At 39.1% G+C, this 18064-nt stretch overlaps 2 protein-coding genes across 2 annotated transcripts; both read right to left on the reverse strand.

Annotated features, from left to right (window-relative positions):
- Window positions 1–1764: 1764 nt before the first annotated feature.
- LOC146567347 (uncharacterized) lies at window positions 1765–4018 on the reverse strand. Its single transcript, XM_085287120.1, has one exon. It carries the CDS (start codon window positions 4016–4018, stop codon window positions 1991–1993), a length of 2028 nt encoding a protein of 675 aa, XP_085143246.1. The 3' UTR covers window positions 1765–1990.
- A 12383-nt stretch (window positions 4019–16401) lies between these two features.
- On the reverse strand, window positions 16402–17728 carry LOC146567348 (cystatin-B-like). The gene is made up of 3 exons (XM_085287121.1): window positions 17529–17728; window positions 17348–17449; window positions 16402–16710 (listed from the first exon to the last, which is right to left on the reverse strand). The coding sequence occupies exons 1-3, from the start codon at window positions 17667–17669 to the stop codon at window positions 16582–16584; spliced, it is 372 nt and encodes a 123-aa protein (XP_085143247.1). The 5' UTR covers window positions 17670–17728; the 3' UTR covers window positions 16402–16581.
- Between the last annotated feature and the right edge of the window lie 336 nt (window positions 17729–18064).

The raw sequence follows: 18064 nt of genomic DNA on the forward strand, positions 1-18064 counted from the left end.
GCATGACTCATGACCAAAACATATTATATCCAGTAAGTAAGATCAACTCAGTTTATAGTGTCATTTACTGCTTATATCATTAAACTGATGTTCAAATTTGCTAATAAAATAATGCTGACAACCTACTGAGCACCTTTCATGTGTACTTTCAGTTATCTCCTAAAAGTTGGAAAAGTAGATTTCAATCAATAAAAGACTCTCTGACTGAACTGTGCTTTATTTTAGGTCACCTTCACATATACGTTCAAAAAGGATAACATGCTAAATGAAATATAACTCTCCAAATGATGCTATAATTGACTCTTGCACACGGGACGTGGGGAAGAAAAGTATTTAGAAGAAAAGACCCTGCATCATTCCATGTTTGGCACTGATCACCACCTGCACTCATGTATATATCTTTCTACGTAGCACTCTTAATTCTTATTCTCATGTATATATCTCATGTACAGCTCATGCACATATCTTTCTACGTAGCACTTTTAATTCTTATCCCTACTTTTATTTTTTCATGTCTATTTATGTGCTATTTATGACACTATTTAAGTGCTATTTATGACACTATGTTTGCACTGAAGCACCGCGGCAATTTCCTAATGTTGTAAACCTGCTCAACATTTGGCAATAAACCCCTTTCTGATTCTGATTCTGATTCTGATTAAACTTCAGTCTCACATGGTTGTTGCTACAAGAACGTAAAATATGATTTTGTGAATTTGAAAACACAAAGCATTGTGTGCTAAAATCCTTCAATTCAGAGCCTGGAGACATGCTTACAGCATTTCTCTCTCATATCCTTTGCAGCTCTCTTTTTTAGCTCATTATTTTCTCACCTTTTTTACTTTTCTGGTTATTGCACCCTCTCAGATGTGACTACAGGGAAGCTCTCTGTCCATATCTCTTCCTGCTGTACTGCCCTCTGATGACTTCTTTGCCCTTCTCTCAATCTTTTCTATCTTTTCTTCACATCTTTCAAACCTACATAACTTTTTCACACCTCCTGATATAAAACTCCATAGTTTTTTTTGTTCTATATAAATCTCTGCTTTTTCACCTCCTCTGCTATAGTCCATCCTTTCTCCCTTTTACCAGGATAAGAAACTGATTCTTAATACTTAATTTTGGATGAATTGTTTTCCTAAACGCTGCCAAAATCCAGGTTTTACTGATAAATCTTTGCTTGGTGGAGGGACTTTAAATGTTTTCTTCTCTCTGCTGCTTTTCTTTTTATACTGACCGTATTTATTTTATCCTGCAGTCAAGTCAGGCGTGCATGCTGTTTGTGAGGCAAAGCAGAGGGAAAGGTGGGATTACAAATGCACAAGAGGCTGATTAGACAATGAGACCCAGGAGGGCGCAAAAGTAAAGATGAAAGCAAAACTTAACCAAACCAAACTTTTTCCACCACTTGGTGAGTAGTTGGCATCAGTGTTGGTCAAGTTACTTGAAAAAAGTAATCAGTAACTAATTACTATGAATGTGAAACGAGCTTAGATTATAGGACTCACATGTTTTCATTTCTAGTCTTTAAAACCTGTCTCTACCCATCTAGTATTAATTCCTTCTGGTATACAAGTATGTATATTATGCACACACACAAACACACATGCTGCTATTACCCATTTCTTGTTTTTATACCTAAGATGAATTATTGTTGAATGAAGACATTTTTCAAACACATGTAAAATGAGGCCAATTGTGTTTATTGGGTAAAGGAAAAGGTAGAAGGGGGAAAAGGGGGGATAGAAAGAAGGAAAGAGAGAGATGAGAGAAAACCCCAACAATCCCCTCTGAGCAAGCACCAGGCGACAGTGGATAGGAAAAACTCCTTTTAAAGTGAAAGAAACCTAAAGGAGAAACCTATGGCAGAACCAGGCTCAGGAGGGGGCAGTCAACTGCCGGGACTGGTCGGGGGGTGAGGGTGAAAAAAGAAAAAGGAGGGAGGGGAAGGGGGAAAATGAAGATGGAATAGAGGTGGAGGAAGACGAGCTTACATCAGGTGAGAAGCAGCAGTGTCCCTCCTCCAGAACCAGTGGAAACGTTTTCTCTTCTTTTTTAGATATTCTTCCACCAGCACTTTTTTCTCAATGATGAGGGTTTTCAGCTCATCCATTGTTTCTGTGTTTTCTTTCTCAAGTTTGTTGCATCTTTTCACCATGTCTTCTAATTGTTCTTGTTTTTCTTTAAGATGGTCTTTCAGTTCTTTAACTGTTGCCTCCTCTATTTGCTTTGCCTTGTGCACATCTGTGTGCATGTCTTCCAGCTGCTGGTTTCTCTTCTGGATATCTTGAAGTCTACACTGCAGGTCTTTATGTGTTTTCTGTTGTTCTTGCTTTTGTGCCTGGATTTCAGTGTTTTTGTGCTTCAAGGTCTTAGAAAGTTCTTCAAGTTCTGTATTTTTTCTCAGCATTTCATTGATGCTACTCTGCATCGCTGAGCATTGATTTGCCAGTTTTTTCTTTTCTCCTTCCAGTACAGTTGTTTTGTACTTTGTTTCATTATACAGTTCTTGGAGTTCTTCATTTTTCCTCTGAAGAATAAGTTTTTCTTCTTCCAGTTGTATTTTCTGTTGGTCTTTTTCTTGAAGCAGCTGGTTATTTCCGTGCACTTTTTTATCGAGCCTGATTTGGAGCAATCTGTGTTTTTCCTCCATCTCGTCAACATTGAAGCCCATTTGTTTCAGTTTAATTTCCATTTGCTTCTTGTTTTGAAGCAACTGTTGATTTTTGTGCAGAGTTTTGTCATGTTTCACCTGCAGAGCTTTGTATTTTTCCTCCATGGCTTGGAGTTTGCTCTGCAGGTCGCTCTGCTCTACGGGCTCTTGTTTTTTGTCTTGGAGGATCTCCTTATTTCTCTCCAGAGCTTCATCAAGCATAACTTGCAAGCCTTCATTTTGTGTCTTGATGTTCTTCATCTTGCAATCCATTTCTTCCTTTTGTATTTTCTGTTGGTCTTTCTCGTGAACCAACTCTTTATTTCTCTCCAGAGCTTCATCAAACATAACTTGCAAGCCTTCATTTTGTTTCTCGATGTTCCTCAGCTTGCAATACATTTCTTCTTGATGTATTTGCTGTTGGTCTTTCTCATGAAGCATCTCTTTATTTTTGAGCAGTGCTTCCTCAAGAGTCATTTGCAACATTTTCAGTTCTTCCTCCAAGACTTCAAGCTTGGAGTCCGTTTCTTTCTCAAGCATTTCTTGTTGCTCTCTCTCTTGAATGAACTCTTTATTTCTGTGCACTGTTTTCTCGAGCCTGATTTGGAGCAATCTGTGTTTTTCCTCCATCTCGTCAACATTGGAGCCCATTTGTTTCAGTTTCATTTCCATTTGCTTCTTGTCTTGAAGCAACTGTTGATTTTTGTGCAGAGTTTTATCATGTTTCACATGCAGAGCTTTGTATTTTTCCTCCATGGCTTGGAGTTTGCGCTGCATGTCTCTCTGCTGTGTGGACTGTTGTTTCTCTTCTTGGTGGATTTCTTTCAGTTTTTCCAGAGCTTCGTCAAGCTTCTCTTGGAGCTCCTGATTCTTCTTGAGCATGTTTTCCTGTTTTATGCTCTCTTTTTTCTCCTTTTGGAGCAGATCTTTATTTTTTTCCAGAGCTTCGTCAAGCTTCTCTTGGAGCTCCTGATTCTTCTTGAGCATGTTTTCCTGTTTTATGCTCTCTTTTTTCTCCTTTTGGAGCAGATCTTTAATTTTTTCCAGAGCTCCATCAAGCTTTTCTTGGAGCTCCTGATTCTTCTCGTCTTGGAGAGCCCATTGTTTCTCCTCAATAATACCCTGTTTTTCTTCAAGCTGGTAGGATAATTCTTCTAATTCAGTGCTCTTTCTCTCATTTTCTTCCATCAGGATCTTAATCTTTTCTCTGTTCATGAGATTTTCTTTCTCCATTTCTTCCAGTCGCTTTTCCTCTAACTCTACCTGTTCATCCCAAGGAAGAGAGCTGATATAAGGGTCTAGGGACTCATACCATGGAATAGAGCTGGGGTCAACTTCTTGTCTTTCTTGCTGTTTCTGAGACATGTTGGAGTCTGTATACCGTGAGTACGGAAAGGATCCAAATGTTTGAAAATGCTTTACTGGTGAACGTTTGAATGCTGCTAACACAAGTGCTGCAAATAACGGACTGAAAGTTCTACATCCTCACCCCTACTTAAGACTTCATGAGGATCAAAGCTTCAAAGGATCAATGCTTTAGAAGCCTGTGACATCAGAATTCCATAAGCCAATGAGGTTGTCACATGACATTTTTGAATGAGGATAATTTGTTTGCTTTTTGCTTAATTTTAGCAGCTTTATGTTTGCAGCTCACCACAGGTTGAGCAAAGTAGTGGGTGAAGTTTTGCCTTTTCCCGTCCTCCTGTAAGCTTTGATGTTTTTTGCTTTTCATGCTTCAAATATTCATAAAAAATTAGGATAATTTTCCTTTTTTGTGTCATAGCGAATACTAATAAACCATATACTACATGTGCATTTTAAAAACTCACATCAATTCGCTGATGGTGTATGATATTAAAAAGGAAAGGAAGGCTGCTTTTTGATAAGGTATGCTGCAAATGCTTATCTTATCAGCTCAGTGTGGGATCACCACAGTCATAGTTGGGATATATTGTGTACAGCAAATATATCCCAACTATATCCCAACAAATCAAACAAAGCCACTTTAATGTGTCGCATGCTCAATTTGAAGCTTGTAAACATCATGTTTTAATGATAATACATTCCCAATAACTGAAATAACCCTTAGCCTGAGAGACGGAGGCAATATGAATAAATAAAACAGATGAGATTTCTAGTACAAACTGTAAACGTCATCCCGACTGTGAGCATTTGCTCCCATATTCTGCCAAATGCTTGTAATCAATCTAAAAATATGTTTGAGATATTACTATTCTGGATATTAATGCATAATTTAGTACTGTTTTCATCTCTGTGGTGTTTATGCTTAGCTTCCTGAAGGTCATTTGGCCAATTTTGAAGCAGTGGGGCTCTCATCTAAGTGTTTCCTTTCCACAGCCTTCTGTGGAAGGTGTAAATGAGGAGAAACCGAGAGCCAATAATAACTTTCACGTTCATTTCCAGGCTATTTTATTTCTCCAAGTACTGTGAATTGGCCCAAGGCTGCAAATTATGGAAGTGATATTTTCTAAAAAAAAAATGCATTCTTCGCAAAAGATTTTTACTATTTAGATTCAGTCTTTTTTGGGTGTCCCCCTCCTCACAGCAAAATTGTGTGCAAGCATAAAAATCAGCACTAATTGTCTTTAAAGACCATCATGTGAATTTGGTTCTCCTGCTGATTTAACAAGCTGCTGCAGTGCTTTGTGACATTTTTGGCATATTTAAAAAATTATTTTTAACCCATTTTGACCCCGTGTGGTTATTTTTGACTGACTCCTATCAGACCTGATCTGAGTCAGTTCACTTCCTAGTAATGGTATTTTATTAAAATTGGGTCTGAATGGCTAAAATAATTATGTTCATCTCTATGTTATGTTCTAAGACATCCAGTGGGATCTTGCCTGGGTATTTTCCCTTTGGAGATTATCAGTGCACACCTAACTCAAAGGCAATTATGAGTAAGACCCAGAAACTACTGGAGAGCTTATACTTTATGAGTAGTAATATACCTCTAACTGATTAGATTAATGTCTGATGATCTTTTCTGTGCTTCTTCAAGTTTGTAACACCAAACATATTAAAGGATGATATAAGGTTCACAGGAAGAGTTTAATTAGACACACATTTACTATTTTTCTTTATACTCTTTCTTTCTTGACATGTTTAATATGCTTACTATCAGAGGAGAAAATGACCCTTGTGTAGTTTAAAAAAGTTTTATTTAATCAAACTGTAATGTTGTTGAACTCTGACGGACGTGTCTTTTAAGCTTGTCAACAGTCCTTAATCACCTAAATGTGCCATTTATCATCTTGTAAAATGTTCCCTCTGCTTCTGTTGCACATCTCCCCGGACACTCTCTGCTTCACCAGCCCTGTGCAGCTGGTTCAACCCCTGCCTGCCTCCTTAAACTGGGGTGTTTAAATCTCTTTACCTCTGTTGTGAACTTCACACAAAGTTTGTGGTAACAAAATCAAACTGAGGAGGATCTCGTTTGAAAAAAAACCACACAGTCACGAGACAAAATAAAAACAGACTGCTCAAAGCAAAAGCAGAGCCCTCGCAGCTGGTAGTACAAAAACACAGTGACAACATGCGTATCAGATACCCTCAGTGCCAAAAGCATAAATATGAAAAAGGTGGGATCACCAAGAATATCCTAAAAACGGCGTTGAGGTGGGTGTTACAGTGAAAAAACAAAAAGCAGCCAAATTTTCATCTGAAAATGTTGAATTTTAGTAAAAACAATACTCTGTAGTTTGATACTGTCGTTACAGACAAAGCAGATGTTTAAAGCCTTTGGACGCACATTTGAAACGCACTCATTCTCCTTATCAGCTGGAAATATTAAAGCCGTAAAATGACTTTTTCGAACGGATAAAAACTATTGAACAACAGCAATGATGAGCCTGTTCCAAAATTTGAATGTACATGTGTTGAAGGTGCGGGTCTTGTTGAATTATTAAACATACTTTCTTTAATTTTTCGAGCCACAAAAACAACAACTTTTAATTTTCTTCTGCTTGAGTCTCGGCCTCGGGTAGTTCTACTTATCATTGCTCAGTCAGTTGTCTGTTTGTGCTACTTTTTTCAAGGAGCAGTGGATTATTGGTAAGGGTGACTTTATGTGTTTAGTTACTTAAGTGGTAGTACTGTGGATAGTTTTACCTTACATACACAGAACTGCCAGTACAGCTTCTGAGGTAACTGTTTACAAAATGTTATAATCTATTCAAAGGTTCTTTGCAATTTTACATTGATAAACATTATCCTTAACACATTTGGCCCACATAAAGTACTATGGCCACCACACTGTCATTTATAATTGTTTAAATAACTCGTGTCTTAAGTCATGCCAAATAAAAAAAGTCGCATGGTTCACTTTTATATCACAAAATGTTAGAAATATAAGTCGTTCATAACAAACTGAAAGGCTGGGAGTTTAAAATGCAAACCGATGGAAGCAGAAGTAGAAGACTATAATGTCACAGAGCACACAGTGTCTATTATTGTGTAGACATTTATAAATAAGAGCTTAATAAAGATGCTTAATTTCTTAAGAAATAAACAGGTGGAGTGATCTTTATCAAAAGTGGATGTTGCATCTGTGGCTAAACCCCTGTACCCAAAAACTTTAAAAATCTACTGTGTGTGAGGCTGTGTAAGTAAAGCTTGCCCTTCACACCCGCGTGTAACAAACCATTTGTTGGGGGTTGTGGATTTGGCACCTCAGCATTGTGAAAGTGGGGAAACATGTTTCTGGCTGTGCATAAGATTTCTGCTTACAACTTAGAATCTCAGCTCTAAATGAAATTCAGATGTTTTTTAAGTATGGCTAATGTATTAATTGACTTCTAAGGCACACACACACACACACACACACACACAACAACAACAACAACAACAACAACAACAACAACAACAACACCAGCACAGAGAAGAAGAAGAGGGGGTCGTTTTACTATGCATCATAAAAACGCAATCATTCATCTTCCAACTGTATCTTTCTGTTCTGTCTTTAGAATCATTGGTTGTTTACTGAGCCGTACTTTGGGAGTCATACTGTTGTGATACTGGGGAAAAAGGGTAAGGTTTGATAGACTAAACCCTTACACACATAACTTGAAAAACCTAAAGAGTGTGTGAGACTGCTAGCTGCGTTGTTTAGCAATAAATTTATCTACAAATGTGTTAGTAAAGAGTGACTTGTACTTCTGTCCCATTAAGCAACGGTTTAACAAATTTCACTGCAAACTATAAAAGGAATCTGGATTTATATAGAACATAGTAGTGATGGATTAAGTGCAGGAAACACTAGTATGTGTCTATGGAACAAATCTCCTTCAGTGTTCAAATGACCAAAGTGAGGCCTACAGGCGTTTCTCTCAGTTGGTTGTGTTCAGGGAAAAAAGCAGCTAAATACACTGAGACTGCTCCACATTGTTAGTGGGTTAACTCTGGATATCTGTAGGTTTTGTCAAACTTGGAGTGAACAAAAGCAGAAAAACAGTAAAAGATGCAGACAGTGAAAGTCTGGTTTATTTCATTAACACAATGAAACATTTTACAGTCCACAGAGCAAAGTAGCATACATGATAAATAGATACACATAACATGGACAGTGAGAAGTAAAACTCGTCGTCTTACCACATGTTATATTCTGTAAACTTAAAATAACCACAGAAATTAGAGTTTAGTGTTTTAAAGTCATTATTAAAAGCATGAGTCAACATTACTGAAGTGACACTTTAACGATGCTTCATATCACAGTCTTTATGATGATAAAACATGTTCTCTCGTTAGTAGTTGTCTGCGCTGTCACTTGTCATGAAAATGTCCCGAGCCTGGGTTCCTCTTCAATTATCATTGATCATTAATAGGACGCACAAAAGATTTGTTACATTATCCCCATAAACAACGCGCTTTTATAGAAATCATTGTGACACAGATATTTAGATTCTTGCTTCACAATGTGCCCGAACTCAAAATCTTTAGAGTTTCATATTTATAAAGTATCGCAAAGAATACATTTATACCATTGTGTGAGCTACACTTCTTGTAAAAAACTGATTGGTAATGCGTTTGAGAAAAGCTCCTGCTGTGACCTTCCTTCTGTGAGGGCACACACACACACACACACACACACACACACAGAGAGAGAGAGAGAGAGAGAGAGAGGGGGGAGATCATTAATACAAAGGATTGGAGCCGTTTTTGGATTTTCACTTGTTGTTGGCTTTAATATGAACAGTCACATGAAATTCATTCCAGTTTTTTTTTTTTGCCTTTGCTTCAATTAAGATGTTTCTTTAAATCTACAACAGCTTCCTTTTCAAAAAAGTTTACTGACATAGTAAGGAAGTAGCTAGGGACCTCAGTAAGTATGAGCAACAATAGCTTAGGGACAGTTTCTACAATAAAGAGGATTTCATCATCATCTGCTGTTTGTCAAAAAGTGCCTTATTAAAAACAATTCAGCAGATCCTCAGAGTGCGGATACAAACTGTTTTCAGCTGTAGAGGTAGAGGTACGCTTCATGTACTTATCAACATACAGTTTAGCGGAGTGGATTAGAGTGCATTGGTGCTTGGGCCTCTTTTATTTAGCACGGTTATACCATTGTGAATTTAGCTATACGAATATGCTCAAGAGTCTATCATATGTTTGACATGCAACTAAAAATTCGAAAATATATATTTTTTAAATCAGTAACTTTGCAAATTTAGAGGAAATGTTTTCGGACAACATATGTGTCACGTTTTAAACAGGGTTTGAATAATCAGCACTGACATACAGACATTTATGCCCTGGGTATAACAGACATGCTTACCTTGTGAAAGGCCCTCGGATTTCTTGGAGCAGAGAAACATTCTGTATTGTTGCTTTTCTCTATTGTATAAGCAGCACCCGACTGTCAGAAACGCTCTGTGCGGGTAGCAAAGTCGGCTACAACGCCCATTCAGGTGAAAAAATAAAAAGTTAAAACGCTATACCTTGCGGCAGTTGTGAAGTAGTGTGGAATATACTGTGTGTCTGATGGGGTGTTTTTATATAAGTGGGGCTACTTTCAGTTGACCTCTGAGATGTAGAAATAAAAGAGCACGATGTAAGGAAGAAAGGTGGCAGGCCTTTGGAGACTCTGTTGGACATGGTTTCTGTTGGCCTCTGACATGATAAGACTAGTTGCATTAAAGCCATTAACTGTTTGTGAAGAAACATCTTTGGGCTGAGATGCTCTTGATAAGGAGCATCTTTTGTTGCTTTGTAGACTGTTGGGCACCTAACTGCACCCCCTCTGATTAGCTATGTGTAATCATCGAGTCTAACTGTTGCAGAGTGTGGGAATTAACTATTTGTGAAGAAACACCTTTGGGCTGGGATGCTCTTGATAAGGTCTCCTCTTTTGTTGCTTCATACCTTTTTTACAGACTGTTGGGAGCCTAACTGTACCCCCCCTCTGTCTAACTGTTACAGGGTGTGTGAATATGTGTTTTTTAGAAGTATCACAGTTTATTTCTAAAGGGATACATGTTGTTTGCGGTGCTCTATTTAAAACTATTGGCCTGTGAAACTTTTAGAAAAGTGAAATGCCCCTAAAGTAGTTAAATCATCTATGTGTAATCATCGAGTCTAACTGTTGCAGACTAGTAGATAATTATAAGACTAGTTGCATTAAAGCCACATTGAGGTTGATACAGCGCTAGTGCAAATATGTACTTTTAGAAGTATCACAGTTTATTTCTAAAGGGATACATGTTGTTTGTGGTGCTCTATTTAAAAACGACTAGCCTGTGAAACTATTAGAAAAGTGAAATCTTCCTAAACTAGCTAAATTAAATGCTGTGTGGGAATACACGGTTTTTAGAAGTATCACTGTTTATTTCTAAAGGGATACCTGTTATTTGCGGCCCTCTGTTTGAAAACTATTTGCTCCTAAATACGACTGAAGAAAATGCAAAAGGCTCCTAACTAGTTAAAATACCCCTAAAGTAGTTAAATTAAATCATCTATGTCTAAATAACAGAACTCTGAGACCTATACAATCCTTTAAAAAGAGTTTAATTAAAACACATAATGGTTTCATTAAATAATACGCTATTAAACACATGTGAACTCATATGACCCCCTGGACCCACATGCACGTGCAAAAAGTCCGTTCTCGCGCACGTGCACACGCACATGGACGCGGAGGGGGATAGGGGAGGGGGGAAATGCCCGCGGGGGTGGGGGGTGGGGGGTGGAATGCCCTCGGGGTGGGGGGGGCAAAAAAATGGCATGTGGATACCCCTTCGGCGCCAGCTGCGGTCGCAAGGCTGGAACCGACAAAAACACCCTGATAATGGACTGTGTTTAGACTGTTCCTTCCCATTCCATGCAAGGCCACCTGGGTTGGCTGGAAGACTGTTTACTTAGCCTAGCAGGGCGAAGGACACTGTCTCAGCTGAACTCTGGACATGCACACACATACATATACACTGATATGCACACACTCATCCCCCCTCCCTTTCCAAAAGCCTTCGATGCTTGTTCCCTCCTGGGAACACGGTGGGTCTGAGCCCGCGCTGGAATGGTAGCGCTGGGCAGGATGGCTGCTGTGTTTGCTTCGGGGGTTCCTAATTCACTGCAGGGCAACCTGCACGTGGCGAATAAAGCCTTGATTGATTGATTGATTGATTGATTGATTGATTGATTAATTGATTGATTGATTGATTGATTGATTGATTGATTGCTCAGAATTACTGTTATTCATGCCTTTATTTCATCATGTCTAACTTATTGTAATTCATTGTTCACTTGTCTTTAAAAAAACAAACAAACCTTGAGCTCTGGGTGTTTTTCCACTTATTTTCAGACCAGTCCTTATGCCTGAGCACTTTCAGAGGAATAGTTTTATTTGACAAAAAAGTACCATTTGACATACATAAATCAGTATTTTTGCACCAGAAGGTGATTTCCAATGAGCTGTTAGCCAAAAAGCTGGTATAACTTAGTATAATCTACAGTTCTTAAAAAAATGAAGAAACTGAACAACAAGTGAGTGGCAGACCTAAAGAAAAAACAACAACAACAAAACAAAAAACAACCTGCAACGGATTAACTGTATCTGAAAGCATTGCCCTCAGAAATGAGAAAAAATATCTGACACAGTCGGTCCATCTACCGTTTACCATTTTCAAGGAAAGCTGAAATATGTAAAGTTACACAAGAACTGCACTGAATATCAGTGGCCACAGGTCTTATGGAGAGATGAAACCAGATTTGAAGTTTTTGGTTCAAATAATTCTCTCAACTTCTTACTGAACAATATTATAGTTATGTTATGGACACAATGTCTCTCATCTTTCATTTGAGGGTATCCACATTCAAATTGGATGAAGGGTTTAAGAGTTTCAGCTACTTAACATATGCCACCCTCTTTTTAAAAGAACTACAAGTAATTGGACAATTGACTCAAACGCTATGTGCTATGCAGATGTGGGCAATTCATTCATTATGTTATTATCAATTAAGCAGATAAATGGCCTTGAGCTGATTTGAGGCGTGGTGCTTGCATTTGGAATATTTTGCTGTGAACAGTAGTGTTGTGCAGATCAATATTGAAGTTTTTGGTTCAAATATCAATTCCTCCAGTTACAGTTATTAATGTTTTAGAATCGATTTTCATATTAAAATATCATTTTTTTAGTAATTTGGAGTAAATTTGTAGTTTATCACTAACAGGATATGGGTTAGGGTTAGGAAAGAAACTATATCATTCGGATCATCTAACTTGGAAGGAACTACTTCCTCTTCCGACTTACATAGTGTTACGAAATCAGTTTCACCCCGGTTCTTTTTTATTCCTCCAGGCATCCAGAGACGGCACCAGACTCAGTAGTCATTTTCACAAAACCTTTATTCATCTTCATTTAAGCATGCATCTTCTAGAAGGGGAGATGTGCAAGGCCGGTGCAAATCTTCCCTCCTTTGTCTGTGAAACACAGTTTTGTAGAAGCAACCTTATCATAAAACCCCCCATGGTGTCCTGCAAACTCTGTGTGTCTGTGTGTGTATGCATGAGTACATGAGTGAGTGTGCATGTAGGTGTGGGTGCGTCGTACATCCTGGGGGTCATAAAAGTAATCTCCTCACCCAAGCTACACCAAATTCCTCTAGACAACATACAAAACACAGTTAACATATTACAAACAAATTCAAATTCAAATTTTATTTGTCACGTACACAGTCATACACAGTACGATATGTAGTGAAATGCTTGGACAACTGCTCGTGACCTAAAGAAAACAAAAAAGGAAAGGCTATGAATAAGATAGGAAATAAATATGAAAAATTAAAAAGGGTAAATTTAACTAGGAAGGAATAAAATATAAATTAAGGTTAAAAATGAAATAACTGTACAACACAAATTAGAATGAAGGGTAAATTTAACTGGGAAGAATAAGATAAAATATATAAATTAAAGTTGAAAATAAAATAACTGTACAACAAAATACACAATACACAATATAGAACTATATAAGAATGTATGAAGAAATCTAAATATAAATATAAATAAATATATACACAATAACAGCAGCTGTACAAACACTGAGACTCCCACTCTGCATCCACTGGGCCATTGGCCTCTTGTTGTCTTACCTTACAGATAAGGTGGAGAGTCTCCTGCAAACCTACTTCTAAGTTATAACAATTATGACCGTTTATTAGATTCAGGTTAAAGCATCAGCATCAGCAACCCCCAACTGTAGCTTCCTGTCTCCTTTTATGACAGCAGACCCCCAGTGTCCATAAATTCCTTTCCCTCTAAACAATTACACACACTCTCAGGCCTACAGCTAATAGTCTACAATAGTCATATGCAAAATAAGGCTGTATAAATGTCGCAGCCCTTTGGCGTGCACACTCAACAATGGCCAAGTGTAAATGGAGTCATGTATGGATGTATTTTACTTCCACAAACAGCCAAGACGTGGTTTGCGATACATGTGGCAAGACAGTGAGGTGTTGTGGCAACACCACTAACCTCATCAAACACCTCAGAGTAAATCATATCACAGACTATGACGAGCTTATGTTGAGGGGAACTGAAAATGAGGAGAGGAAGGTGCAGCTAGGGCGAGACAGACATCTTGTAAGAGTCCTTTAGTGCTGCAGGCAGGCAAGTGTTCAAATAGCACACAACTTCAGGGTTGTTGTTTTTTTATTTCTATATAATTCTGCATTATTAAGCAATAAGAACAAGTAGTCTGATGTCCTGTAATCATTATGAAGCTATAATTTGAAATACAATAAAACATTACATTTTTGTACAAAGTATCGGATCAGTATTGTCGATGCCACCCTGAATTTTACTTAGTATTGGATCGGAAAGGAAATCAGTGGTATCGCACATCACTAGTGAATAGACAACATGCAGTCAAAGCAGCTCTCCGTGTAGGTGGAGCAAGCCATCCTCAAGCTGTGAAAATGGGAAAATCCCATCCAAGAAATTGCTACATTATTAGGAGTGGCAAAATTTACAGTTTGGTACATTACACACACAACCTGCTGCTTAACACCGAGAAGACCAAGGAGCTCATCGTGGACTACAGGAGGAATGCTGACCCACATCCACCCATCCACATTAAGGGGACGGCTGTGGAGCGTGTGAGCAGCTTCAAGTTCCTGGGAGTCCACATCTCTGAGGATCTCGCCTGGACGACCAACTGCTCCAAGCTGGTCAAGAAGGCTCACCAGCGCCTCTTCTTCTTGAGGACTCTGAGGAAGAACCACCTGTCCTCAGACATCCTGGTGAACTTCTATCGTTGCACCATCGAGAGCATCCTGACCAACTGTATAACAGTCTGGTAAGGGAACTGCTCTGAAGGCGTTGCAGAGGGTCGTGAAAACTGCCCATCGCGCCGCCGGAGCACCACTTCCTGCCATAAAAGACATCTACAGGAAGCGGTGTCTGAAAAGGGCTGGGAAAATCATCAAAGACCCCAGTCACCCATCACATGGACTCTTCACCCTCCTGCCCTCTGGGAGGTGCCACAGGAGCCTCCGGACTAAGACCACCAGGTACCGGAACAGCTTCTTCCCCACAGCTGTCAGACTCCTGAACTCTGCCTCCTGACATCTGACCCACGTTAACACACGGACTGAACATACACACACCCACAATGGACAACTGTACCCTCAAACACACAATAATAACATGGACTGAACCACCACTCACAACCACCAGCACTTTATATAGCCTCTGTAGGAATTATCCACACCCTCACTTATCTTAACTGCACTACTGTATAGCTCTGTGTAAATAATCATTCTGTACATACGATAATTTTTAACCCTACAACTGTTTACAACTTGCACAGTTCCCATTTCTGTATAGCTGTATATCTCAGATTTCTGTAAAGTTATTTATTTCATATTCTGTATAGTTTTTCATATTTATATCCTGTTCATAGCCTGTACATAGCTTGTACTCACTACAGCCTGTACATACTTATAGTTATAGAATATTCACAACATACTTCATACCGTGTACATTATAACATACCATAATAGACCCATTTCTGTAATATACTTACATAACTATATTATTGCTAATATATATTGTAATATATCTATATCACTAAAGCACTTCTGGATGGATGCAAACTGCATTTTGTTGCCCTGTACCCGTGCATGTGCAATGACAATAAAGTTGAATTCTATTCTATTCTATTCTATTCTATTCTATTCTATCCTGAGAAAGAAACAAAGGATTGGTGAAATCAGCAATGCAAAAAAGATCTGAATGTCAAAGAAAGACAACCGGGGTGGATGATCGCAGAATCATTTCCATGGTCATGAGAAAACCCCTTTACAACAACCAGATGGCTTCGTTTTTCAGTGAGACGATGATCCCAAACACACTGCCAGAGCGATGTCTCAATACTGCTGGGTTACAGCACAGACTATAGATGTCTCTGCCACGGCTAGACGGTCCTCACCGGTCGCCTTGCCAATTTTTGTTGTGTTTGTGTGTACTTTGTGGTGTTCTCCTCTCCATCCTGTGTGCGTGTTTGTATCCGGGAACATGTACTTCCGGAAGCCATGGCACGGAACGGCAGCTGACCCGGGGGGAGCATCCTGAGCTGGAATCGCCGCACCTGTGCTTAATCACTTCGCCGGCTGCTACTAATCCAAAGCAGACCTATTTAACAGTGCGGTCGGGTCACAACCAACGCTGGAACGTTGAGCTAAACCGGGTAGCGTAGTCGCGATTAGCGTACCTAGTTTGTGAAGGAGAGAGAACGTTTAAGTTACCGTGCGTGTGTTTTTCTCATCTGCCTCCAGGATCCAGGGATCGGAGGAGGAGCGGGCACAAGAACAAGTAGTTTTGGATAATCACTGCACTGTCACCGCGGGGACAAGTCACCGTATCACTGCACTGCCCTTTTGGATTACAGACTCGAACTGTTGCCTTATTTTTTTCACTGTGAATAAATTCACTGTCACTCTGCAAGAAGTCTCGCACCTGAGTCCTTCAACCCAATTCACCATGACAGTCTCACTATTTTACAGCTCTTTTTAAAGCATAATGTTTATTTCAAACGTATTATCTGTTTCACTATGGACAAAAGTAGATGTTTTATTTGTTTCTTTGAAACTGCGCTGGTTATCCTTGATGGCATCTCTGAAGTGAGTCACATAAGTGGTGAATTGTGAGGCAGTTCAATTCCCCAACCAATCAAATACTTTAAAAATAGCCCATATGACCACAGAATGTATCTTACAATAACACACACACAAAAAAAATTCTGCTTTATTTATTTACCCACCTCGTATTTAACTGATCTAGTCTTATTTCCATTATCTGCAGTATGTTATTATATGGAAACAAGGAAAGCTTTCCCCTCATGAAGAGGGAGGTTATTAATGGATTACAATGCGACTACTGTGGGCACTGATGCTTTGGCTGGTTCGTTCTCCCATTAGAAGTATGCAATAGTATCATGTTGACTCTTGGGGTGCTGCAGTCTGGTCAGCTGGAGCGTTCCTCCATAAGCCGGGAGTTTCTTGTAAACACGAAGGTGAACATATTCGCCTCCTCCCACATGGACCTGCAAGGAAATACAAGGAAACTTAAAGGAGATGCTTAATGTGCACATAGAAGTACTCCTGATCATTTTATCACAGCTGTGGTAATGTAAGCCACAGCTGTGGGCCAAACAACATGCTAACATGTGAAAAGGAGAATTCACGTCTTCATCTATATAGAGTGCACAATGTTTCTAGTGTTCACAAACTAAGATGACGGAGGGCATTACACAGCAGTAGTTTTGTTTGCTATCAATTTTGACATTTTGACCACCCTATTAAAGATTAATATCAGTTTGTACATGCTCCAGATAGCTTTTCTTCAAATTCTTTCATTCTCACTCACTTTTGCAACTTTGTACTTTTGTGTTACTCGCAGCAATAACTCCACCTCATTGTTAGTCCATTTAAAAAACTCGGTGCTTTTCCTCAACATTTTGCTGCGAAGTTTTAAAGAGCTGGAAAGTAAATAAACTATCTTACAATGTGGAAAAGGGGCATCCACTTCTTTGGCTACATAGTGCATGATGGCACTAGTGTTCACAAACAGAACATTTTTTGAGCTCTGTTATGGCTGTGACAGTTTTAACCATAACAGTTTAAGTTTTGTATGAACCTCCATATAAATTAACACATAAACGCTTGAATTACAAACATTACCTTAATGAAGTAGTTGGTCCCAGCTACGTGCTGCGTTTTGTAGCTCTCTGCAGTGAAAACCTCGAAGTTTCTCCCGGTTTTCTGCTCTGCGAGAGGCTTCATCTGAAGAACAATAACAGCAACACCAACATGAAGCACAGGCCCCGTGTGTGCGAGTGTCAAATCTCACTTTTCTACTCACTGCATCGCAGATCTTTTGAACTGCTTCATCAGCCTGCTTCTCCTCGGTCAACCCTCCCATCATTTTTACTCCGACAACATTTTGTTGGTAAAAAACGACCAAAAAGGTTATAAACACACGCCAATTCACAAGACTCCGCATTTTGGACCAGCGCACGGAAAAAGATGCGTTTCTTTGTAGGCTAAAAAAAAAAAAAACCCACATAAACACATTTTGGACCGTACCATCATCTTAGGGAGAAGGGGGTTGTGGGCGGGGCGGTATTTGCCAACATTATGAAAAAAAGAGAAGCACACTTACATACGGAAACAATTACTTTTGTCCATTTTTTGTCCGTTTTTTACTGCATGTGTGGGTTAGTCTGAGCTGACGCTCGAGTCTGTCGGTGTTGTACCAAAAAATGATCGTCTGCCAAAAACTGATTTCCAGTATTTACTAGAAACTGATTACTGTACTGCTATAAATAAATTGTTGCTCTATGCAAAACATATGTCACACGTATCCCTCACGCATCAGTGTAACTTTGTGCTGAACAT

This window comes from Mchenga conophoros, linkage group LG9, assembly GCF_057382185.1.
Source record: "Mchenga conophoros isolate Kocher_MC1m ecotype Shallow Benthic linkage group LG9, M_conophoros_male_GT1.1, whole genome shotgun sequence".
In the NCBI taxonomy this organism is placed as follows: Eukaryota; Metazoa; Chordata; class Actinopteri; order Cichliformes; family Cichlidae; genus Mchenga; species Mchenga conophoros.